This window comes from Gymnogyps californianus, chromosome 6 (genome assembly GCF_018139145.2).
Source record: "Gymnogyps californianus isolate 813 chromosome 6, ASM1813914v2, whole genome shotgun sequence".
Taxonomy (NCBI): Eukaryota; Metazoa; Chordata; class Aves; order Accipitriformes; family Cathartidae; genus Gymnogyps; species Gymnogyps californianus.
In genome coordinates this window covers 20,916,489-20,942,057 of record NC_059476.1, presented here as the reverse complement: position 1 = coordinate 20,942,057, position 25,569 = coordinate 20,916,489, and the positions used below count along the sequence as shown (strand labels likewise).

Sequence of the window (25,569 nt, the reverse complement as noted above, 5' to 3'; positions counted from 1 at the left end):
GATTCTTTTTACATGTAGAAATGTCCAATTTGTTTTAAGAATTTCCTAAGTTCTTGTCCGTAACTTCCTGTGGCAGATATTTCCATGTCCTATTTACTCAGGTACAATTGCATAGGCATGTCTTTGAACAAACTGAGATTTTAGCTATTTTTAAATTTTATGTCTTAGTTTTCTAAACGAGGACTTAAAAGCTGCCCATGGGAGCACAGCAGAATACTCCTGCTTGTACCTTTTTGAGAGGATCATAGAAGACACGCACTGACCCCAGGCACCTGGTGATGTGTAGACACACACACCTGTTTGCACATGAGCATAAGGATGCACGTTCTCAGATGCACACAGCAACAGCGCTCTTTATTAAAGAGTTGAGAGGTGTAATCAAAGCAGTAACATGTTCCCTTAAACTATTCGGATGACTTCAGAATTATTTTAAATGGCCAAATATTCCCACATCTCATTCTACGCATTACAGAAAATGAAATTAATACAAAACACAGTCATTAAAAAGACCAAAGTAACTATGATTGAGTTATGTTGTTAGGTGTGTGTGTATGTGTGTGTGTATGTGAAATGTTCTCAGCATTTAATTATTGGTTCTGTTATGAGCAGATTTAGATAAGTTGATAATACCAGGGCTTTATGTAATTTCTTTTTACTAGGCAATTATGGGCTGTATTATATCCTGGCAGCAAGGTATTGTGGGGCATCTTATTAAGCATAGAGCCAGTGAAAACTGATGAACAATTTTGCTGAACTAGGCATGCAATTTAGAAAGCAATAATACACAAATCCAATTTAGCACACAATTGATACAGCCGCACGTCAGCACATGTAACTATCATAGCCACAAATTAAATTGGGATGGGCCTATTTTGCAACAGCACAGGCTGAGATTAAATATATTTGTTCTCAACTTAACAACTTGCTGACCGTAAATAATAACAATCCCATCCATGCTGCCCCCAGACACTTTCTAAATATTTATTTTTAAACCACACAACAGGTAACAAGTGTGGAAAACATCTTGTTCTCTGTCGGGAACTGAATCCCAGCCTCGCCTTGACTGGAAAACCAAGTAAGACCAGCCCAGCGGTGACGGCGCTGGCGGTATCCAGGTACTGTCCTTCCCTTTGCACTGCAGGCGGGGTCCGGCAGAGGGCACCGCGCCGCCCGCGGGGGCTCCACCGCTCGGCCCGGAATCGGCAGGGGCTTTGACTGCATTCTGGAGTTTGTAGTACTGCTGGGGTTTTGTGGTTTGGGTTTTGTTGTTGTTGGGGGTTTTGTTGTTGTTGGTTTGGGTTGGGTGTTTTTTTGTTTTGTTTTGTTTTTTTTAAATCTCAGTCGAATCACTTAGCCAAACGCAGTCACTCTGGGAGCTGGCCTGGCTAACTGTATTAAGTGAAGGATGTTGGGGTAGTCAGTGGTCAGATAGGAGACAACCCAGGAGAAATAGCAGGTTTCGGCCAGAGTAGTTGTAGAGACCAGTAGCTGCTACACCGCCTCTGCACCATAGAAAAAACACTATCCTAGGAGTTGCTGGAGATACTATCTCCTTAAAATGTAAACAGGAAGTTTTTAGCTGAAGGACAACTTTGTTGTTAAATTCCACTCAGTTTGCACAGCCAGCTGTATTTTAGTTTATTCAATCCTGCTCCTGCAATTTCATCTGGCTGTAATATTTGTTGTTATCTCCTACTCCAGGATGTTACAATGTACTGTAAAAGAGTTGCTGTCTTTCTCTCCAAAAGTGTTGGCATTTTGATAGTTGCTAAAATGATTCCTATATTCTGCACGCTCAGATTTAGAGCACTTAGTGAGTGTGATGTTTATATGCATTGAAAGTGGGAAAGTTTGGAGTTTCATTAGTGTTGGTGGCACTGCATGCAGCAGAGATTTCAGTGGCTGAAGCCATTATGTGCTAACAAGTCTGAATTCTGAATCTGGCTAGCAGATTATTTAACATTCATAGAGTCTCGGAGAAGGATAAGAGCTTCTGATCTGGCTAGATTGTCCACAAATAACCCACTGAACTCCAGGAAAGTTTGGATCCAATTCTAAGTTCAGTCTTTGAAGTACAAATCTTTGTCTATTCTATATCATTGTTCTTCAAATTTAACATTAAAGAGAATGTACTCCCCTGAATGTTGCATCCTCCTAATTGCTACACATACAGGAGAAAGCCTTGATCCTATTTGTGTCTTGTTCTTGAACATTTTTCTCTTTTTTTTCTTTCTTTCTCAAGAAATTCCTCTAAGCTCCTAGTTGGTGATGACTGGGGAAGAGTCTGCTGCTGGTCTGTGGATGGGTAGGAAGAAATAGCCAAGAACCAGCCAAGAACTCTTGTTTTTTCAGCCTTTTGGATGGAGAGAAAATTACCCTTCAGAGCATGAAAGAATCAGAGAAACTTGAAGCCTGTGGCTGGGGACTGAATCTCAAAGGAGTTGTTGGACTGACCCTGCAGTCAAGTCTGATGGAAATTAGAGAATGGACTCCAAAGTTGTGAGAGACACTGACAGACATGCACATAGACGATGAGATTTTGCAGTATTTGTCCTAGGAAAACTTTTGTATTTTAAATGTTATTTTAGGTACTGAATTTAGCATAATGCATTGTATTTCACAAAAAATAGCTAGCAAATAAAACTGCCTTGCTTATGCTAAAGAGCAATGTAGCTTAATAAAATGAACATATTCTTGTTTTACTACCATGAGATCAGAAAATACTGAGGCTTCAAACAGATGTTAAGTGAGTTTGTTGCAGTATCTTTGTTCTTGCTAACATACAAGTATGTTAACTCCATTCCTACTCTTCCTCCTTCCCTGAATCTGCATTAAAATGTATGCATGCCTTCTGAAAAGCTATTTTGTTTGCAAAGTGAAGGTAGGAATTCCCAGGTTGATAGTGGTGCCTTTATCCAGCCCCATTGTGAACATGTGTTATGGTGCAATCTTGAGTTTCCTAATCTCTGACTTGTTTTTTTTCATAGTGAGCAAAGCAGGCAAAATGCATGGAATGGGTGAGGATGAAGATCTGACGCAGCTGGTCAACATATTCTTTCATTCTCCTCCTTCACTACCTTTTTTCCTAGCCTTGTCTAGATGTTCTCTGGAATATCAGTATATGAGACATACTTCAGGATTTACCTTCACCATCACCCTGCATGGTAGAAGTGGGTATTTGTAGTATAAGAAGGCTGAGGCCATAGTGTAATAAATTTAAGTGCCATTTATGTCCCTAGTGGAAATGGAGAAAGTGTGACAAATCAAGCTCCTTAACATTTTATGAGAATTTGAAGGAGCTAAACTGATAACTTAATTCCCCCTCTCCCCTGCCCCTCCTTGACCTGGTAAAGAAATTGAGTATCTTATCTTACAGAAGGGCTGAGCAGCCACTTAGGCAGAGCAGCTTCCTGAATGCCACAGGCTGGGTCAGGGCAGAGCCAGGAAGAACACAAAGGACATTATGGCCATGAAGTCCCTTGTGTTCATACCACCAAACACACCTCTGAACAGACAGAGCCAGGAGAGTTCCCTGATTTCCACTGCACTGGGACTGGTTAGCACTGCAGGAGTGAAGCCCTGTGTGTGCTGCACTGGACACCCAGAGATTGAGGAACGTGAGGAACTTGCTGTATGCCAAAATCTTGGTGCTAGAGACTTGCCAGCATCATTAGGAAGAATCTGGAGTAGAAGACAGGTTTCACCAGTCTTTCTCTAACTACACCATCAACTTTCTTCTTCCTGTAGGGCACTGCTTTGTTCATGACTTCTTTCGAATTATGTTGCTGAATGAGCAAGACTTCCTATGGCAAACAGCTTGCTTCCTTACAGAGAGCTGAGACATGTCCCTGCCCCACCCCACCCCACAGCTCGGTCTAACCTCCACAGTGAGTGAGGTAATTGCCTGTGAAAAATGTAGTAATTAGAGGCTAGCTCATGATGCGGACATACAAGGAAGGCTGCATTATGTCTACACAGATGACCTGGCTGGTTATCCTTTCTAACCTCCAAGTGTGTGACTTGATGACTCAAATACTATCCTTTCTGTGCTCAGTGAAACATACACTGAAAACAGGGCAAAACACACCAATGTTTTTGCAATCAAAGTAACCCTATGGAGCAAAGGTGGACCATGCCCATCTTTCCTTTTCCTGAGGACTGGGGAAAGGTCAATTGTCATAGAATTCAACAAAATTAAGTACATTATTTCTTTCCTCTTCCCTCTGCATGTTCCTTAAAAATAAGCTGTGATTTGGACACATGGACAGCAAGACTTGGACTCCTGTCAACTGCGAATACAGCTTTACTGAACCATGATAAAGGTGATTGAGCCATGAAAGAAGCTTACTACCTGTGTTTTCATTTACCTAGTAGGCATCTTCATAGCTTGCTAATTGTGTCTCCTTCTTTAGCCTTTTCATGCAGCCTGTCTTTGCCAATAGCAGATACTCCCTTCCCTAGAGCTGGCACTGACACCTACTTTGCAGCCTGGACAGCGGCACTAATGGCTCCAATGCTCTAGACATCAACCTGACTTTGTTTGGTATAAGAAGAGGCCAGCTGTAGGCTAGCCATGCATGGATTTGACAGGCTCATCTCCTTGTGCCTAATGGCAGTTCTGTTACATCTTCAAGAGAAGGATGAGGTGCATCAGCTGTTTTGGATCACAGAGAACAAATCCAGAGTGTGCATGTATGAATGGAAGTCAGCAGGTTAAGAATTAATGTCTTCCTGTGTCAAGCTTGTTCTGATGTTTAGGGAGTTGTAATTTGGGATAATATAAAATGCAAATGGATAGAAGTGGGTTGCAGTTTCCTCCTGGTGAAAATTCTGATTAGGAGTGATTTGCTGTACAACAGTGCTTGGTTGAGAAAGTTTTGGGTTCTTCTCTAGCTCTAGAGGATTTTTCCCCAGAGTCGTAAGTCTTGGAAAGAAATGTATACTGTGAGTACGAAAAGCACCACTCGTTGCTTGCAGAGTTAAGGCACAAATGTAAGCACGTTGCAGTCATCACATCTCCTAGGTCTGATACAGCCGGTGTGTGCGACAGTGGTAGAGTGCTACCTGGTCATTTTTCTGCAGGCAAGTCTGAGACCTGAAGTTTTTGCTAGAAATTTGTAATATATGGTTGAACAATTAGCTGAAACTAACCCTCTTGCAAGCACCTACTTCTATATTTGTGTTGATCTCCTGTGTATTTGGTAAATTGTGAATGTCCATGAAATTCTGTCAGCTCTAGATGTGGAGGTAGCTTTCACTGACACATAGACAAGACTTGGTGCTAGCTCAGGGGCAGCAGTAGTGCCTACTTGGTGGGTATCCTGATGTGATGCTGATTCTCTAATGGCCTCATGGAATGTAGGGGTAGCAGATCTAGAATATGCTTGAAAAATTATGCAAGTAGAGCAATTCCACAGCAAATATTTTCAGCATAACTCCATTGTTACTGTAAGTGGCACAGTGTGAACATCAGCAGAGTGTTGTAATTATCTCAGAACCAACTTTTGCAAGGGGTAAGTAGCTCAGGGTGAGAATTACCCTTAAAAGAAATCCAATCCCATTAGAATAAGAAATGCAGAAATAAGGCACAGTCTTAACTCTGCCCTGTAGGGAAACCAAGAAGAGAAATGTGGAACAGCACAACCTTTATGTGACTTTAAAAATCAGTTTAATCTAATTGAGGACCATAAACCCTAAAATGCCTTAGTCACACTTACTTGGTTATTGCACAGACCATCTTGCTTCCTTGTTCAGCAATAGAAGTCTTATAAATGTTACAGTGAGCATTAAATACTGTCTGATTTCTGTAGCTTTCTGTTGGCTAACAAACACTAGTGAAGCAATATTTGCAGAGCTGCCTGTGCACTGCAGGGCCTTTGCATCCTCATAAAAAAGAATTTGCTTAAACCTTTTTTGAGAAATCCATGCATACCGATCTGTAACTCCCATGGGAAAGTTTCCACTGTGATTGTCACCATGTGCTACTGTTCCCAAGTCCTTTTCATACAGGGATCTCAGCTTGTTACAAGAGGGTATTGGTAAGAAGATCATCTCATTCATGATTGCCTATGGCTGTCACAAGGGAAGCTATCCGAGAGCTGTATGAGCTAAAGTAATTTGCGGGTATATGCTCCCTTCTGCATGAAAAATGCAGCCTGTCGTGCTTGTCTCATCTTTCAGGAGGGACATCCCAAGGAAGTTGGAAAAAGAAGCCCAGAAAAGCTCTGGACCTGATCTCAGCTCTCTTGTCTCCTCCTGCTTGGTACTAAGCACCTCTGAGCCAGGTAGCTGGAGTGATTTGTTTGCTTATGGTCACACACATCACTTGTGGATCAGACTAGTTGTTGCATTACTGGTGTCACTCTTCAGACGTGTGCATAGCAATTACTGTCATTGAAGTCAGCCAGGCTGATGCGGAGATGTGAGAGGCAACAGGGCTGGTGGAGGAATGCCAACCTTCCCTATGCTTTTTCCCTTACAGACAGGTTGTCATCAGAGCTCTTCCCAAGTGTCATGAGGCTCCTGGAAATTAGCCACATCAAGTTTTTAAAAGGGAACCTGCTCATTTCCTGCACTGGAGTTAAATGACTTATGGAAACCTGGTATCCAGAACCAGGCAGCCTTCAGCAGTACGTTGGGATCTTGGTGACCATGAGTAATATTTGCTGTAATGAGTACTGAGCAAATGTAGGCCTTGTGATGGGGACAGCTGTGCCTGTGTTCAGTGATCACTTGATGTGTTTCATACTCAAATGTTGCAACCCTATACATGTGGAGGGTTGCAACATGTAGGGCAGTCAGAGGGAGCAATGGTGAGTGTGCTGGCTGGGTGGCTGGAGCTGAGGATGTCAGGTGAGTCCTGTGGTGGAAAGAACATCGTGAGCTTTTACTGATGGGGAGAAACTGTCTCTGTGTGAGTGACTGCAACAGCAGCATGAGAACTTCACCTGTTTCAGGTCAGAAATTGTCTCCTTGTTCAGTTTGGACAGGAGGCTCTAAGGACTTCGCTTCTCCCTTGTACATCTGTTTCCTGGCCAGGAGGGACAACAAAGAGTCATGCTCCCATAGCTACTCCAGTTTTGGTGGGATGCTCAGCTCCCATGGGGGGAGCACAGGGATTAAGCCACTGGAATGAACAGTGAGAGTGCTCTTTGCTCACTCCTGTGCTCAGTCCATTCCCCACGGTCTCCTGGCTGTGGCAGTCTCCAGTGGAGAGGTGGTAACACGTTAAATCTCCTCTGCCAATGTCTATGTCTTTATACTCCCTTATTTTACTGACACCGCTGGACTAACCAAAATAAAATGCAGTCAAGGTGTATTCATTTAAGTTCCCATCTTTGACTGTCACAGTTGCAGAGCACCAGATCTGGTAAGCAAGCAAAAGGCATATCTTTATTGTGATAGAGGGACCATGCATGTTGTAAACAAGGGATTCCAGTAGTGTTATTGAAATAACCAGAGCTGCTGCCAGACTATGAGGTAATTTGGTTGGGAAGGTGAAATCCTGATTTGCTCCAAAGCCTTTGTCTCCCTGGCAGGCTGGCTTCTGCCTGTAACCTGGCATTTGTTGACTTTGGTTGTGTAAGGACTCAGTTACCACCTTGCTGGGTGTAGCAGCCCGTGGTGTTCATGGTGGGTGTCTGTTTGAAGCTCTGGGCAGCTCTTGGCTCTTCAGAGCCCGATTATGAGCTGAATATATACTCCGTATTTGGGCTGTATATTTACAGGCCCTTCCCTGTGGTAGTGCTGAGACTGTGATAAGTGGGAGGAGGCCCACTAGAAATCTACTCAAGCAGGTCTAATTGTACCAAATAGAACAGCTCAGTAGAGTGGAAAATAGTCCTTATATATCTACCCGAAGAAGATAATGACCTTTTAAATAACAGAAGCAATTTTATTTCAATACCCCAATTACTCTGAACTCTCAAATGTCAAAGTGCCGAGCACTTTCAAAATAACTTAATTTAGACGTTTATAGCACTTAGACACTGCTAGTTTCTTATCTAACCTAATTATGGGTTGTACAGGAAATTGCAAAGCATCCCAATTAATGTTATTTTTTATAGTGATACATGGGAATGGCCTTTGCCATTTGCCGTCGTCATGTGCACAGTGATTTACTAATTTTGGCTTTTGAGTTAGTTCCCTGGCAGAACAGAGCTCTTCTATCCTCTGGTTGCTCTTTGAGAGCAAGCAAGGAGGAAATAGAGGTAGAAGTGAGCGTAGCTATGTTTGCCTGAGGGATTTGAAGGGCGCATGTTCCGGTGAGAGCAGAGTGCCATTGCAAGGCAGGACCATTTAAGGTGTAGAGGTGCCATATAGAATAATAATGGCTGGCTGTCAATCTTGCTGATCTGATATGGATTCTCCACTTACTTGTCTCCCACAGGACTAGTGCAGGGGAATGAGATTTGTAAAGCTGCTTAACTGGCTGCCTGACAAATCCCTTCACAGATGGTGCTGAGCAGTTTCCCTTCTAGTTCCTATGCACAGCAGGCAGAATCAGAGGTGGAGGAAGTGGTGTAGCACCACTGAGCAGTATCCAGTGACTCCTTGTTTGCTTTTATGGTAAGGGGAGGACACATGTCCAGTTACCATGTTTGAAAGTGATAACTGTTGCCCATCCCCATGTGTTTTTTGCCCTGTATATTTTACATGATGTCTTGGTTCTGTGCTGTGCTCCCCGTCGGTGTCAGGAGAGAACTGTTAGCAGTCAGAGAAGTTCCTGCAGGCCTCCTCCTTCCTGAGGATAATCCAAAAGGATCAATAGCTAATTTCTCAAAGCAATATGTGGGGCTGTGGGTAGCTACGTACTGTAGTTGCTGTCAACTGTGCCCAAGATCATGCCAGCCCAGAATAGGAAGGCAAAAGCCCTCAAAGGGGATCTTGTCTTGTGCAGCTCTATGTAAAGAGCCCTAATGCAACGTTGTGTTCTCATTCGCTTCCTTATGGTAAAATATTGCTGCAGGCAAGATAGACAGGATTTTAACATGGCTTAACAACTCAAATTAAATCGAAGAGGGAAAGTTTGACTTTGACTCAACAGGTTGTGTTCAAGAGGGGCACAGGGAACAAGCATGCAGGGAGGTTAAGTAGTCTTTTCCCTAGCCAGGACCAGAACTCAAGTGAGCTTGCCTGGCGACTCTGTGCACATGACCTCCTACTTCCCTGGTGTGAGACGCAGGAGAGTCCCAGGTCCTGCACAGCAGGGAGAAATGCAGTTGCAGCAACTAGCTGTGTTACGTACTAAAATGAAAACCGGAGCAGGTCTCAGCTGGAGGCTCAAAAAGGGCTGCCAGAACATTTCTGACTGGGGTGGTCAAAGACTGAAAAGCCTCTTGTGGGGTTTGCAAACAACCCAGCAACGCTGGTGAAGAACGAGACTTAGCACAAGATGGTGCCAAGACAGGTAGGATTCTTGCCCTACCTATTGCTATGCAGTCAGTAAGAGCACATTGCTTCAGCATTTAGCCTCTGAGTGGAAATGCTGGAATATGAAACTGCTGTGAAGCTTGCTGAAAGAGCTGGGACAGCCAGTGAGAGGGGTTGTTTGAGATCCACATGTTGGGGCTATGATGTGTTTTGTGCAGGTGTTTCAGCAGGCATTTTCCTCTGTGGGCTGTGCTCAGAATGGGATCTGGGAAGCCAGCTCAGGATCCAATCTAACCATTCCCTGAATTTCCAGGGCTGTTTTCTCTGGAATAATTTGTTAATCTTTTCCAGAGAAGCAGTGTTGGGAATCACGTCGTCTTTACAAGAGGAAAGCCTGACAGAATTGAGGTTGTTAATTCTCTTTTCAACCTTCCCTTCAATAGTCTTCAAATATGGAGAAGGCTGTTAAGAGGAAAGGGAGATGTTCTGTATGTCTACTGGGGAAAAGGCAAGAAGATATAGCCTATATGCTAGGAAACATTTTGAATGATTAGGGCTGTGGAAATGGATGGTGAGGAGAGTATGGAACCTTATCACTGGAAGTTTCTAAGAGGTTAGACCAACCTCTACCAGATTAAGTCAGGCTGAGTTGGTCCAACCTTGGGATCAAGCAATAGACTAGCTGACATCTCAAAATCTGTTTTATCTCCATTTTTTCTTTTTTTCTGAGAGGAATAACACAAACTCAGTCTTCTACTGGCATGCAGTCTTTCAATCTACCCTGCCTCCCAACCAAGGTAGTAAAATGGAGTCAAACCAGGTGGTGGAACAAAGCACACCAAATGAGTATATTTCAGATTAGTGCAGGAAACTCAGAAGAGCAATTGTTGTGCAGTGGAGTTTAGGAATTTTATGTTTTACCCTGGCAGGTTAGACTGAAGCCAAAAAGGATCTTTGCGCCTTGATGTCACTCACCAGAGGTGTTTTGGAGAAGCCCTCAAAAAGCAGAATTTGACCTATACATCAAACATCAAATGAGACCTCATCTGGTCTGAGTCCTGCTATGCCAGCAGAACCTGGCCAAACCCTGGCTAAGGACACAAGTTTATTGAACTTCTTAATGAAGAGAACCCCACAATTATGTTACAGTTATTCTAAAACAAATAATTTGCTTGTAATTACAGAGATAATGACATTCTGATCACACCTACCAATTAGAAAGTTGTAATAAAGAGTAATAAAACACCTTTTCCTTGGGCTGCAGAATCAATCCCCACACAGTCTGTGACACTAATATGATTTACTCCTATTTGCTGATGGAGGATTCTAGTAATAAAATTTAATGTGGAGGAACAAGGTGCATTTAACCAAAGCTGTAAACATCTCTAATTCTATTTAAAGCTATAGGCTGCAGTACATTAACATTTAACAATCTGATACTAAATTGGTCTAAAGCTAATAGAGCTGTATTTGTTAAAATTTCAGCACTAGGCCATGTTTTAGCAATGACAACAGAAGGAGTAACCAAAATAGTATGACTCAGCAGCTGACTCCAACTGCTGCTTAATAAGGTATTAACAGTCTTCATGGGAGCTCCTGTCATAAAAGAACAGTGGACCACATTCAGCTCTGCTGCTGTTCTGCTGAAGGCAGAGGGAGTTAGGCCAGAGATTAATTCGGCCTTGCAGTTCCTGTTAGAAGGAGCTAAATCCAACCTATTCTGCATTTCTCCCACTAAAGCAAATTATATTCAGTGAAATTTTCTTCTCCATAGTCTTTCAAGTGAGTTGCTTTGATACTTAAAGATGTGCAATTAATTGCAAGGTAAAGGATGATGTTCTTCTTTCTCCAATGATATGATCTGACATTATTAAATCTGGGTGGACACTGCATAAGAAAAGGCATAGGAAAAGTCTGCTCAGGAAGATGGGTGTTCTCCTAAGTAGTATTTCTGGCCTCCTTTCACTCAGCTGGTCTGTTGCCTTTCAGGATTCTGCTGTCATCTGAAGTCGGCCACAAATGGAAAACATTTTAAAATCATGGAATTTTCTGCAGAATGAAAAGTTCAATTCCCACCTATTGGGATTGTCTAAATGCTCAGTACGAGATAAACACGTCCTCAAATTGTTCTCTAGCAAGCAATAAATCCTACACAGACTAAGAGAACTTATCTCACCAAAAAAGGTAATTTATTTAGCTCAATTAACTATTATTTTGGGGAATTAGATATCAAACATAAACAAGAATATATAGAACATTAATACACAAAGAATGGTATTCATTAAAATACTGGGCATAAACATACAGTAGAGGATTTTTCTGAACAATGGGTACAATGGCCAGTTGTATGTAAAAGGAATGTTTATATACCAAACTTTAGAAAGTTTTCACAACTAAGTGGTCAACTCATTAATGTGTTAGGGTTTTATTTTTAATTCCAAAGGAATCACTAATAAGTTCTATACTTTTCTAGGGCCTTCCTTACAGATGTCTGCATAAGAGATGTCCTCTCTGAATAGTCAGTCAAACTCTGGCTGTTCCAAAATTGATCCCTGCATGTTTGATCACTCTTTAGCACCAATTTCTTTTTGGTCAATGAGTTGATTGCTGTTGTCATTGCAAGTTCATCACCCGACTGGAGAACAAGGAAAGATACCATGCCCTTTTGGCGGGTGATTAAACTCCTGGGATAATGAAAAGGTGAAACAAACATTTTCTTGACAGCTCACAAATGCAAACATTAAAAATGCAAATCATTACTAGCAAACCTATTGATAAAAGCTGGCCTCAGTTTGGAAAGAACTGTTTTGATGAGGGACTGGAGTTGGAATTAGTACTGTACATAATGGCCAGCCTGACAAGCTTTTCTTAAAATACTTTTTTTATGCAAGAGATTTTTATCTAATGTGGAAGTAGGTGACTGCATTTTACATTTAAACATCCTGGCTATACAGTAACAGATTATGTGTGCTGCCTAATCTCTACTCCCATTCAAAAGAGTTAAAAAGCAGTTTATACAGACTTGCTTATTCCGGTGAAACCCTCCAAAAGGCTCTCTCCCTTTGTCGCGTATCCCCATCCCTGCATTGTCACTCCTGCCCTCCCCTCCTGCGCTCCCATGCAGTAACAGGAATAAGAACCTGTGTATTCCTGCGATGGTTCCCAGCTGTGCTCTGAGCCCTGGCGAGAAGTTGCTGTATCACTAAAAAGGCCTGACCTGTAAAGGAGGAAGCAACTTGGATCACCTTGGTTAGGATTTCAAAACCCAAGGCCTGCAAGTGCTACTCCAAAATCCACACTAAATACTGCTGAATGAGTGGCCTGTCAAGGGGCTCCCTCCCAGACCTGGAGAGGACCTGGCACATGCCAAATGTCAGCTCTCCATGGCCTGATGGTGAGCTAAAGAGCCCATGCTTTTATGTCTCCATTAACTCTGCAGGTACTCAAGGGCTAAAGCTTCCCAAGGGCTGAAAGATGTTGGGTACCCAACTCTCGCTGAGCTTTGGTGGAATTTTTGGGCATCAGAGATTTAGGAGCTTGAAAACATCAGTCCAGCTATCCTTCATGACTGAAATGCCCAGGATGCCACAGAAAAGCCCATTTTCCATGAATGTGTATCAAAGGAAAAGGAAGAATCCCTTCTCAGTTATCAAGAGGTGAAGAAACAGGAAAAGTATTTTGTGCTCTCACATTAGGCTCATTTCCCTATCTCCTGAGCCCTGATCTTTCCAAAGAAATAACTCCAAAGTGAGCAGGGCGTTAACGGAGTCTGCTCCATACTAAAGGAGAAGCTGTGTGATTTTTCCTCTAGATCAGCAGCTCAGTAATGTAGGCCACAGGAGGAAACTGTTGCGGGTTTGGAAGCACCAGTCTAAATCAAGGCCAAAAACAGTGTCCTGATTCTGTCAAATTCTTTTACTCACTATCAAATTTTTCCTATTCCCAATCAGAATTAAAAAAAAATCAAATCCTGGAAAACGTTCCCAAGCTATAAATATTCTTCCTTAAATCACTGGGGTTTAACTAGGAATGTTTCCTTTGGATTATTTTGAAATGTTTGATTTCAAGCACTTAAGTAGTAACATAAGTTTTTAAAGACAATGTCATTTAGAAAGGGAATTTGAAAATATAGAAACTAAACCTTTTTATAACTATTTCTGGAGGGGAAAAAAAGCAGAAAAAGTAATTTTAGCTTTTCCTTTGCTATAGAAAAAAGTCTCAGCTTTACTGATCTAATATTTTTCTGATGGGAAAAACAGCATTAAATTGACAAATTTCCTGGTCAGTGGTCTTTGTCTTCAGAAGCAGGCTGATGTGCATGGATCCTGCCACTAGTCCTTCTGAGGCTTGCTAAGGTGTTGCTGTTTGCAGCTGGACTTGTCACGTTAGCATCAAAGAAGGAATAATGTTTAGTACTAAAAACGCCCCAGGTGGAACTTCAGTCCATTTAAAACAGGGGGGCCGAACGCTATGAAGGGTGTCTCTGGGATGTCACTTGTAGACCAGCTGCTTTTTCTATGATTCCTTTCAACTACATTTTGTTTAAAAGTCTCATAGAAAAATAGAAGTGCATGAATGGAAATAAAAAAATAAGGACATTTGTATGATTTTTATAAATAAACAGCACAGCAAGAATTAAATAGAACACAGACAAAGGACATTTATACAGGCATAAACTATTACAGCTTGTTCTCCTCAAAGAGTATCTGTGCATAGACTGTCGTACTGGGAATGCCTTTGGCTTCCTGAATCGGCTTCATAAGTTCAAGTTCAGCATATGTTAAATTCTCCTCTGCGATTTTTGGCTAGGAAACAGAACCAACAAATTACAGTTATAATAATGTTACCACTGAATGTAAATATTCTATAGAATGGGCTACATCTTTTTCTCTCACACATGCTAATTCTACTATGCTGTTAATCAGTTCAGTCTGCACTAGAGTTAGTTCATAGAAGATGAAATAAAAATAATATTAAGAATAAGAAACAGGAAATAGTAGGATTTTCAGGTTCATTTCCAATTTCTCCTTGTTTCTCAAACACTGAACATCTTAATTTGACAATTCAAATATTGCAAATTTGAAAGATATGTGTTAGCAAAATGTTCAGCCTCTTTAATCCTAATTTCCCAATTTAATTTTACTTATTGCAGATTTCACAATTTGAAATATATATGCCAGATTTGCTTCCCAGCTGTAAACCTTGGACCAGTTACATCTCTAATCACAGCCACTCACAGTACCTCTCACTATGTTTCTTAACAGAACCAAAAAACTTGTTAAAAATATGCAGAAGGCAGCAAAAATGGATAGAATTGAGTTACTGTCATTCCAATGGGATTTCACCACTTTTGCCATGCTATAGATGAGTTCAGAATTTAGAAAAAAGGCCATACCATCAAAGCTGTCTGATGTATTACGGTGGTTGAGTTTCAGACTTAGAACTATAAAACTTAGCTAAGAGAGACGTTATCAAGAAAATTTACTGAACAAATTTCACGTGGGTGACAGAAGAGCTGCCTACTGCTATTGGGGACTTCATCCAGACTCAGAGTGGTTGCTTAGAGGAGCAAAGTCTTGTCTTGTGTTCCTTTGTGTGTGTTGGCTCATCAGTTGGGAGTGGTTTGTTCATATCAAATTCACCTCAGAAAATGTAGCAACAAACAAAAGAGTTTCTGTGGAATTGTACATGGGGCCCTAGTACTTGAAACGGATTTCAGTTCGCCTGTAGAAGATTGAAGTCTGTGCTCCCTGAAGAAGGGTGAAGTGCTAAGGCCCTGTGCAAGTGAAGAACTGGAGAATTTGTTCTTTTATCTTCTTGGTACTGTGTTCTACCTGAATATAACTGGTGTCCTCAAGTTTAAGCCTAAAACGGACAATTAAAATGAAAAACACTTCAGCCATGCAAATTTTTGCAGTCACAAGACTATACCTTATTGAAAAGGTTGCATCTCTCAGACCAAGAAAGGCTTTGCCAGTTGTAAACTGAAAACTGACTCAAAGTTCATAAACCAAGATTTTTCCATACAGTACTTAAATGTTATAAAGAAGAAATTGACAATATTTTCCAATGCCAAGAGTTTCCTTTATGTTCTATTTACTGCTATTTATTTCTTTCTGATTTAACATAAATGATTCCTGTTTCCTTGAAATGTGTTTGAATAATGATTATATTGTCTTCTGGCTAAAAAGATAAGCATCTAATATCCTCTGAAATCAATCCCTGTGCTCCCCTTCTTCCTGTCTTTTGCACTGCTCTGGAATCCTCTCATTTTGCCTTGACAGTTGCTCACACTCTGCATTTCAGATTGCTTCCCTCTGGGTGGATCAGTTTACACTTTTCCAGCATTAATTTAATTGTATTTCTTCTCTGCAGATCTGATCCTGAAATACTTTGTGCAGCTGCTGCTGCAACTGGTGTCACTGAAGTCAGTTCGTCTGTGCATGTGAGTAAAGGCCATTTGCAGGGCTGTCTGCAGGACTGTAATCTTTGCATTTGATTAGTCGCATGGTCTTCCCTCCATCCCCCTCTTGCATGGGTAGTCCTATTTGATCTCAGCTTCTGGTCCTCATTCACTATCAAATGCTCCACTGTTGACTACACAGAAAATTTCCTGCTTTCATTGAATTCTCTGGTGTAATGAGGTAAAAGGACTTCCTGTGGGTCCTAGCCTGATCTTGTATGTAACAGAAATAAAATCACACATTTCTTTTCTTTGTTCATGTATTGGGACTGAACTGAACCACAATATTTAGAAAGACATCTGTCCTATCCTGGCTTTGGCTTAAAGAGTTAGAAAAAACTCTTGGTCAACTGCTCTGATACTTAATTAATTTTTATATTCCCCCCTTCTTTCTAGCCTGAGAGTATTAGCCTCAGTTTCTAGGCATTTAAGTTGTTTTTGCCTTTTAAGATATGTTAAAGATTCCTTTTGAGATTTTAAAACTATATGTGCCCATCTATTCAGTAGGTAGCACAGAGGCTAAATACAGGAGTTGAGGCTGGACACCACAGTAACACCAGCAAATGTTGAAGATTTTATTCTCAGTGTACGATAGCACATCTAGTCTCTATTTGAAGGTATTGGGAGTTTTGCTGCCAACTTCAATGGGTGTCACCTCAGACCCTCAACGCAGAATGATACACTGCATCTGAAAAGTCTCCTAAAAATGAAACTGGTAAAACTTTACAAACAAGCTGTTGGTCACTCCCAGAGTAAAACTCTGCATTTCCTAAGACTGACCCAGTGCCTCTTTTGAAGTAGAAATATTTTCATCTTTCTGTGGAAATCAGTTGCTCAGGGCAAGCTAAATCTGTATATGCTTTCCCCTTTGCTGTTTAATTGTATTTCATGTTATGTTTCCATTTAGAAAATGCCGCATGTCCTAAAATAGCCACCCTAACACCCAGCTCATGTAAATTTTAGAACTAAGATTTATGAAATCATATTGTCCAGGTGTTTTATTATATTATCTCAAAATTGCATTGTTTTCCAGTGTAGATTATCTCTTTATTCTTACTTTATTCTATTATGTTTGGATATGAAAAATAACACTAGATTCCCCAAAACAAGTCATTGGGCAGTAGTGGCTGATGTGTTGCTTTCATACATTTTTATGATGTTCCTATAGTAAACATAATTTAATAAAGCCAAAACACACTAAATAAATAATTGCATCTAGAAAAGCAATAAAACCAAATAAAATTAGTACTTTCATAAGTGGAAAAGGTACTTCAATTACTGCTACAAGCAACAGCACACCATAAAATGTGTAGAATAATTTCCCTTATGCATATTTCTAGTATGTAATAATTTGATTGAAAATATGAGGAAACACACAGGAGGTTCAAAATTGTGAAGGGTATACAGTTTTCAGCAAAGGATGCGTAATAACAGTGCATGGAAGCCAACGCTACTTTAAAGTACCTATGGTAGCCAGAGTTTTATTCCATACACTCTTCTGTACTTCATTTATCAACCACATGTTTAATTTAATTTTGGTGGTTTGTTTGTCCAAAACCAATTTTTTTTTTTGAACAGGCAGGGAAAGAAAACTAATTCTATGATTTCATCTCTCATTTGGATTGGATAGCATTTTGGCAGTGTAAACCTGGAATCCTGCCACCACCTCCTTTTTGGAACAATAGCGTGACTTTAATAACTGATGTTATAGGTGGGACTCATACTAGGGCAGAAGAGGAAGAGACAATTAATGACTGTCCATTCACCTCTCTCTTTCTGTCCTGGCTTTTCACTTAGGAGGTCATTGGGATTTCTATGGCTACAACATCCTTTCCTGAAAAATTACATCATTGTTCTAAAATATCATTGAAATGATTTCTTCAAATAGAATTCTATTCCAGTGTGACATTTCTAGATACAGTCTTTATCCTGTATGTCTGTTTCCTCGTCTTGGGATCACACACTTTGCAGAAATATAAATTAGGAAGAGTCATCATTTTCCAGTGTATCTTCTGGCAAATGCAAAATGATTCCTCTTCCAAATTTCTTCCAGTTTAATTTTAGTTTATTCCAGTCACAGGGCTTCCCATGGGCAACTATTCGAAAGAGTTCACTTATAGGAACATTTTTCTTAATAAACAATCTGCAAAGTCTATCATGTGAATATTTAGAAGAAACTAAAGTATGTGTATACATAGTTTTGTTTTTATTGAGTTTGTCCAGTATATAAATGTGTTAGAAATGACCTAGAAGGGTTGGATTTTTAATGAAAATTACTCTGATTTTTATGTCATAATTACCAGGAATGTCAATTTTGTTCTTCCTAGGCTTAGCTGGTTTGTTTCTCAGCAGCCTCAATGATGTTTACTGTGATCACTGTCAGACCAAAAGTTCTTGAAGTTTTAACTAAGACCACTTTTATCCAAATTTGTCATTAGGTATGAAGAAAACAAGCAAATAACAGCCTCATAAATTTAACTTGTCTGGAAAAACAACTGATGTCAACTTATACTTACAGATTGCTGCAATCTCATTGTTCCATGACCACATCAGTTATCACGAAGATGACAAAATGAATGTCAATTTCTAATTAAAAAAAAAAATAATTCCCCTGATTCTAGTTTACTATCAAAGATAAGCAGAAAAGGGCTCACTTCCCAGTTCGCTTCAATCTTAGATATTTTAGTGACTATTGCTGCAGACATTTGCCCTGGAATTCAGGGTGTATATGATCGCATGTGATGGAGTTTCTGTTTGGGATATGATGCAGAATGACTTTAACATGGGACCAGAGCAAGAAAATTACGTTTATAGACCAAATTGAATCTTCACCTCTGAGTTTTCTGGATTTAACAAGCATATGTCCCAAGTTCCAGTCAGAGTTTCATAATATTTTTAGGAACTCTGATTTCCTGCAGAAACACTTGAAAATGAACCCCCACCCTCACTGGCAAGCCCTGTGCTCGTGGGTGCATGTATTAGGTCAGCAAGGATAAAACCTTGCCAATTATGCATATGTTTGCTGGTTTGGTTGCCAGTACATGGCAAACTGCCACCTATAGACTGGCCATGCTGTGCTGTTGGGTGCACACTGCAGTGCCAGGGGGATGCTGTAGGAAACGCAAATGGGAAAGGTACAGAGTCAAGAGGTGGTGGTGAGGTTTGTTTGATCCAGTCTCTAGGAATTGCACCTCTCTCCAGGTTACGCCACAGCACAAAGAAAGCATCCCTGCCCCAGGGCCATGACGTAGCTCTTTCTTAGCAAGCACGTGCTGGAACTACCATTTTTCTCTCCCTTTCCCTTGCAAAGGCCAAACTTGAATCTTTGGCATTTTCCCTTTTATATTTGAGAAACATCCTGTTATGTAGTCACACCCGGTAAAGAGCTCCACAGGAAAAATGCGGATACTGTCCAGACGGCACAGCTCAGGAGCACCCTGTGTCACTGCCTGAGCACACTCAGTCAGAAAGTGTCTAGACAGGACTCTCCAGGCCAACTGGATGGGCTTTGGCCACAGGGACAGATTGTTGCTTCCCTTTGTATGAATGCCCAGATGAGAGGAAACTGCATACTGCGTGCAGCCTAAGGAAAAGGGGCTAGCCCATCTTCTTCTCTGCATATCTCCTTTCCATAAGCATCTTTTTTTTTGAAGCTGTGGGAGGGGATGGCATATGGCTGCCAGCCTGGCCATCACTGGAGGGTCAGTTATGGAGGTGAAGGCAAGAGTGTGCTGAAGCGAAGATTCAGCATGTTTGGTGGACAGGCTGCAACCCCCTTGTCTGGGCCACCAGGACAGGGGGAGACAGCACGTGCTAGCAGTGGGGTTAGGCAGGATTTTGCAAAGTTAATAGTGAGAAAACTCACTGTAGCTTCAAAGAGAAAAGGATTAGCCTTTGACAGTCCTATTTTTTAATACACACTGGAAAACCACTCTCTCTAGAATGTATGGTCTTGTGTTGAAATCAGCAGTGCTCCTCAGGGCCATAGATACACTTTATGCTCAAACCCTATGAACTTCAGTGGGATGGCTCCTTCATTAAGGTAGTAACTTAACTCAGGAGTCAGAAAGAGATGTCGTCCCCCCCCTTTAGAGCTTCGGGTGTTTACCAATGTCAGTGTCTTGATTGCAGGCAGAAAGCCAGAGATTCCCCTGGAAGAGGGGAGCTTCAGAAATTACTTCTGCAGACCTTCATGAAAATCTGAAGCTAGATCTGCAAGATGAGTTATCCCCTAGAAATGCAACTGCTGGCCAGTAAGAGCACTGAAATATCAAGGGAGCCATTGTCTTCTCAGTGCCAAAGCTGAGAAATATGACATTGGAACATATGGGGAGTAGGAAGTATGACTTTTAGTGGCACTATCAGTTAAAAAGGACAGGTTCTTTCCATCAAGATGCTTATTTTTTACTCCCTAGACTAACAAATACTTCCCAGACTCCCTGGGAACAATATCTACAGCAATTTGTGAAGCCTCTTTCAGTGTTGCATCTCAATTTTGCTATTGAATCCCACAGAAGCGATGATAACAAAGTCAGGGACAAAGATGATTTGCTAAGTCCCATTGAATGATTTTATTTTAAAGAAATGGAATCCCACAAATGTAGGGCAGGTAGTGACTCTAAGGGGTGAGTCAGTCCATCTTTCTTCATTAACAGAATTAAATATACCTGGCAGAGATTTGTCCAACCTGTTTTAACAGCTTTTGGGGAAGAGCGTCGTTACCTTTGCTAATGCTTTATTCCTTTTACAGTTGCAGAGTTATTCCTAGATTCTAAACCAACATTGCTGGAAATCAGGCTGATTTCTTCTTATCCTTCAAAAAGGCCCAAGGAAGTAATTAAAGGTTTTCAGTTCTCTGGTGACACTTTTATTACTCCAAATGTGTCACCACACAAAAATCATCTGCTGTGGGATTTTGTAAATACACAAGTCTCGGCACAATTCCAGCAAGAGATTTTATGTATTTATACAAACTGTTCCTTCTTGGGGGTAAAGATAGCAACCTGTGATCTGAATGGGAAAGCAGGCATAACTCAGTAGTTTTGAATATGTTGTGTTCTGTCAATCTGAATGTGTAAATGATACTCATATTCCTATGGGCATCTCACATCCTAAGGAGAGACTGCAAAAAAAAAAAAAAGGATTATTCATCTCGCAGAGAGAGAAATTATGTGGACTCAATGGAAATATTCAAGAATCACAGGGAGTCAAGGAAAAAAATGTTCACCACTCCTTTGTATATCATATGTACAATGTTACTTGAAGTCTGTGGAGATCAATAATGCCTTAAGAAATTGGGAACTTAAATCATCACCCATTGTTACATATTGTGGAGGAAACAACTCTTCTAACAGAGGGTGGCATACCTTTTAATTTAAAATCATCCAGGAGGAAGGAAGACTTGATTGTTCCCAGACCCAGAATCCACAAATTACTGAACAGATGTATTTCACTTTTTTTTTCTTTCTCAAGGAAAGGGCCAATGGTACCTACAGGTTAAGACTAATGAGGAATCCTACTAGTTGTGCAAAAAACTGACTAGCCGACCTTTCCTGGCTAGCTTGATGCATACGGTATTGTCCATATTTTCCAGCCGAAACCAGGACAGGTATAAGACTGGTTCGAATGATGTAGTGCTTAATTGTAAGATGAAAAAGAAGATGGGGAAAAAAATCAACTCATCTATCAAGTACGATCTTTCAATGTGTAAATTTGCTCCGAGGTTGCTGTGAGGCTGAAGCTGCAGGACTGCAGGCTCGAGTGCAGCTTAGAAGGCACAAATTTCCCAGCAATCAAAAACCAAAAGCACCTCTTTACATTTCACAGCTCTGACGTGGTAATCAGACTGCAGATAATTCACTCGCACATCTAGACTCCCTTTCCCGAAAGGACTCCAAGGTCACTGGTTCTGATACACAATGGATCTGGTTGGTTTGTTGTACAATGGGAAATGCACTCCTGAAACCTAAAAGTCAAAAGGATTTTTCAGATGAAGGAAACTTAAGCTTCTGGGCAGCTTTAGGAGCACCTGTCTTCATTGCTTGATTCAGGAGTATACACTGTAGAAGAGCACTGAGCTAAATGTGTAATGCTGAAAGCCTGATTTTTCTGAGTATATGCAGATGACGAGACCAAGTCACAGCCTTCTCAGTTCCACAGGTGTCAAACTTATGTCAAGTTCCTGCTTAAAACAACATCCTTCTGCTTTGTGGAAATGGCAGGAGCAGGGAAGCTGTCCTTTGAATGAATACTTGCAAATTCCAGACTTTCAGACATATTATTCATTACAGAGTAAGCACTTTCAGTGCAGGGACTGTCCTGAGCTGCACTGGCTGGCACTCAGCACATCGTCAGCACTTAGCCTATAATGATAAATAAGGACGGGATTTTCAAAGCTGCAGAAAAAAACCTGAGCTTCCAATTTCTGTTACATCTGTAAAAACCTGGGAATCCAGATCTCTAAGTTGGCTTTGCAAATCTCAGCATAAAATATATGTGGTGCCTGAAAAAGGCAGGCAGGTAGAATGGGTGCCAAAGATTATGCTTTCACTCAAAGTTAACAAAATGACTTCCAGAAATTTCCCTCAGTCTTAGATAACCATAAGCCCTTCATGTTTCTCAAGTAGCTTTTACATCATCATCATCATCAAAAGAAAATCTCAGTGGTGATGTGGCACCGGGCCACTGGTGATCCAATCCATGCTGAGACAAACAATGCTGTCTACGTCATATGACCTGAAGGTAGAAGGATGCTTCTCTTAAATAGCTCGGCTATGGTTACTGAAAGCACTCTGCTTCAGAAGTCACAGAGGACCAATAGGTACTCTGTGGTGGAGAACAAGAGAAGCCAGATACGCTCCAGTAAAGAGGTTATTCAAGAGGTTAGTCACTATAGGAACAGCAGAAGCCAACTCTTACGTACTGTGTGCTTTACATGTACAACATATTTGAAGAACTAAGCCCAAGGGGATCATTTGTAATACAGGATATATTTACCTGATTTCAAAGTAGGACAATTATATGACTTAGCAGAGGCCACATAAGTCAGCGGCAGAATCAGGAAGATTCCCTATAGCCTGTCTTATCTGTGCAGGTATTCCTCCCCTTAAAATTTAGTGTGAAAATGATGAAGTCAACAAAAATTTTGCATAGGTAAAGACTGCAGGATTTGGTCTAACCTGAGGTCATGTCCTTTCCATTGGCTCTAGCGAATTACACAAGAGCTCCTAAGCTTGGTGGTGCAAATCTTCATGAAAAGACACTGAAACCTTTTCATTTAGATGATGTTCTATAACTGACACTCTTGGGCTATGACAACTAATCTCTAGGAGGCAATGAAAGGCTTACTAGAAAATTTGGTTGAGGAAGCATAAGATTTATCTCTACCAACTCAAAGCGCTAAGTACTTAAGGCTACAGCAGAACAGCCCTTAGAGAGCAGAATTTGTGGGCCCCTAGAATTTTCTTCTTCCTAACGACTCTCTGTACTTCTTGCATGCTATAAAAACTATCCCTTTTTGCATTTCAGCATCTCTATTTCCTTTGATCTGTGCACATTTCTCATTGATGCTAATAGAGAATGACACTGATGGGGAATATTTTTGCAACAAGGGGAGCATAGAATTGTTATTCTGGCTAAAGCAAAAGCAATATGACTTAAGCAGAGTTTTTAAAAGGCTTTACTCAAGGCTGTGCAATTGGCTTTCTCTCTTTTTTTTTTTTTTTTTTTTAATTTTCATTGAGATTATGTCCATATTTTATCCAGGTTATTGTATTCTTGTAAAATTATACTGCAACCCACTCTAGCACGTTAACAACAAAAGAAATTCTCTAGCTTATTATAAACATCTTTCAAGAAACCAGAAACACATGTCCTCTGGAAATAATTTTGCTGGTATTTAGGTTATTACAAAAAATTTCCCAAAACACTGGAATTATTTTGTAATGTTTCCTTATACTCTAGCTTGTTTGCTTAGGTTTTCTAGAATATTCTCCTGGTGCCCTGGTGTGGTACCTTCCTTGGATTGCACAGGGAAGCTGCAGAAGAAGTCCAGAAACTCAGCGATTTGAGTCTGTCTTTGAAGCGACGATTACCTAGTAACTATGTGCCATCAGTGAAAAAAGACCTAGTGCAGACACCAGCTGTGCAATAATTACAGTTGGAAAGAAAGAATTATTTTATCCTGCAGAGATTTGGCAGGATGACAATAATATTTTTTTGCCCCAAAGCAGACTGAAAATTTAAAATCTGAGAAATTTTTGAGAGTTAAAAAAATGGGGAGGCAAGTTTGCTGAAAATAAATAAAATGTTTCATTTAGATGAATTTGATATGTCTTTTTCTCTGTAATTATTACCATTTTGTGTCTTTGTTGAAACTCCTTTTACTTCAGTTACTTTAATTTCCTCACTGCAAAATCATTTAAAAGCAGAAAAAATGGATTTCTTTTTTTTTTCTTTTTGCTGAGAATACTAAAACATAGAGGTTTAACCAACTGTGTTGTAAAGGGAGGCAAGAGGAACAGAAATGGGAAACAGCTCTGGGGAGTGTCCTGCCCAGCTTCTGAATGCGCCTTATAGACTGACTTGGGTTTAGTTTACTTTGCCCTTTATTGCACTTTATTGCTAGGTGAATTTGGGTCTTGAAAATCCTTTGGATGATACTTGTTGGATTACTTTTTGACTTAAAACTAACTCATGTCCATAGATCGTGTGTTTTCTGCAGGCTGCAATATCTCTCCAGGTGCACCCTGAGGTGAAATATGAAAGGGAAAAGAGCAATGTATGGAAACAGCTGCCAGACTCGAGTCTAACAGCAAGGTATTAAAACCGAGTCTGCTGGCTGCATGCAGCATGTGGATCCTCAGTCACGCCAGGGAAGACAAAGCTGATTTCATTGTTTGAACAGGCTTTATTCCTGCTCATCTCCAAAGAGTTTGAACCTTGACTGGGGTCGCTTAGCAGGAAAGGAAGAGCCAACAGCTATTTGCGGCCCATATCCTTGGATTTATTCCAGAAAGAAAAAGCATTTGGAAACAGATTTACCTCAAGTTCAGCATGTGTTGATGTGCTTTATTGACCTGCAGGAAGAATCTGAGTGCTTTAACTGATGAGTGCTTTTCCTAGGAGGGCTGAAGACTAACTGATTTCTGATGTAGCCGCGTGCCTGGGCGCAGTGACTAATGCAGCGTGCGTGCGGCAAAGGGTGGCTGTCATCCCCTGATGCCAAGTGCTCTCATCTGTGTCTTTGTCCTCTCAGTGTAACTTTGGCCTGACACAATTGCCTACATGGATATAAGATTTTTTTCATGGACTTTTAAAACTCTGCCTCTACTGAAACTTGACCTGTATGAGCAGAGCCTGGCCAAGGTGCAGTCCCTTGCAGGACCAGCGGAGGAGAGGTGAGCTCCATACCCAGGCAGCAATATAGCCTAAGATTTTAACTGAGCCGTTCTGAAGTCACCTGGCATTATGCCCAGGTATCCTGACCGTGCTTAAAAGGGCAGAGGTTATTTACTGACAATTGGTGCGAAGGTTCCCAGTTCTAACCCTCATCTGAAAGTGAAGCCATCATAGGGGCATTGGGGTTATTCACATGGCCTAACTTTAGGCACCCACCTTCACCTAAGTTAGGGAGTTAGTCACTCTGGGCTCTCTCTATTGCCAGAGAAGTGAGAAAGAATCCCCAAAAGGCAATTCAGAGCACCTAGTCTGAATTAGTAGGAGTACCAGGCTCC

The 25,569-nt window shown here is 40.9% G+C and overlaps 2 protein-coding genes across 3 annotated transcripts in view; one reads left to right on the top strand and one right to left on the bottom strand.

Moving 5' to 3' along the window:
- WDFY4 (WDFY family member 4) overlaps nucleotides 1–2,813 on the top strand; it is a 147,575-nt gene extending 144,762 nt beyond the window's left edge. Inside the window, exons 61-62 of the mRNA XM_050898756.1 lie at nucleotides 1,004–1,115; nucleotides 2,243–2,813. Coding sequence (XP_050754713.1) covers nucleotides 1,004–1,115; nucleotides 2,243–2,309 — 179 coding nt within the window. The 3' untranslated portion in view covers nucleotides 2,310–2,813. The remainder of the gene's footprint in view (nucleotides 1–1,003; nucleotides 1,116–2,242) is intronic.
- Nucleotides 2,814–12,465: 9,652 nt separating this feature from the next.
- The window catches only part of VSTM4 (V-set and transmembrane domain containing 4), a 40,044-nt gene continuing 26,940 nt past the window's right edge, over nucleotides 12,466–25,569 (bottom strand). Inside the window, exon 8 of one of the 2 annotated variants that reach the window (XM_050899134.1) lies at nucleotides 12,466–14,177. In XM_050899134.1, coding sequence (XP_050755091.1) covers nucleotides 14,052–14,177 — 126 coding nt within the window. In that variant the 3' untranslated portion in view covers nucleotides 12,466–14,051. Of the gene's footprint in view, nucleotides 14,178–20,932; nucleotides 20,958–25,569 lie in introns of those variants that run through there. The other variant, XM_050899135.1, reaches the window with a different exon arrangement.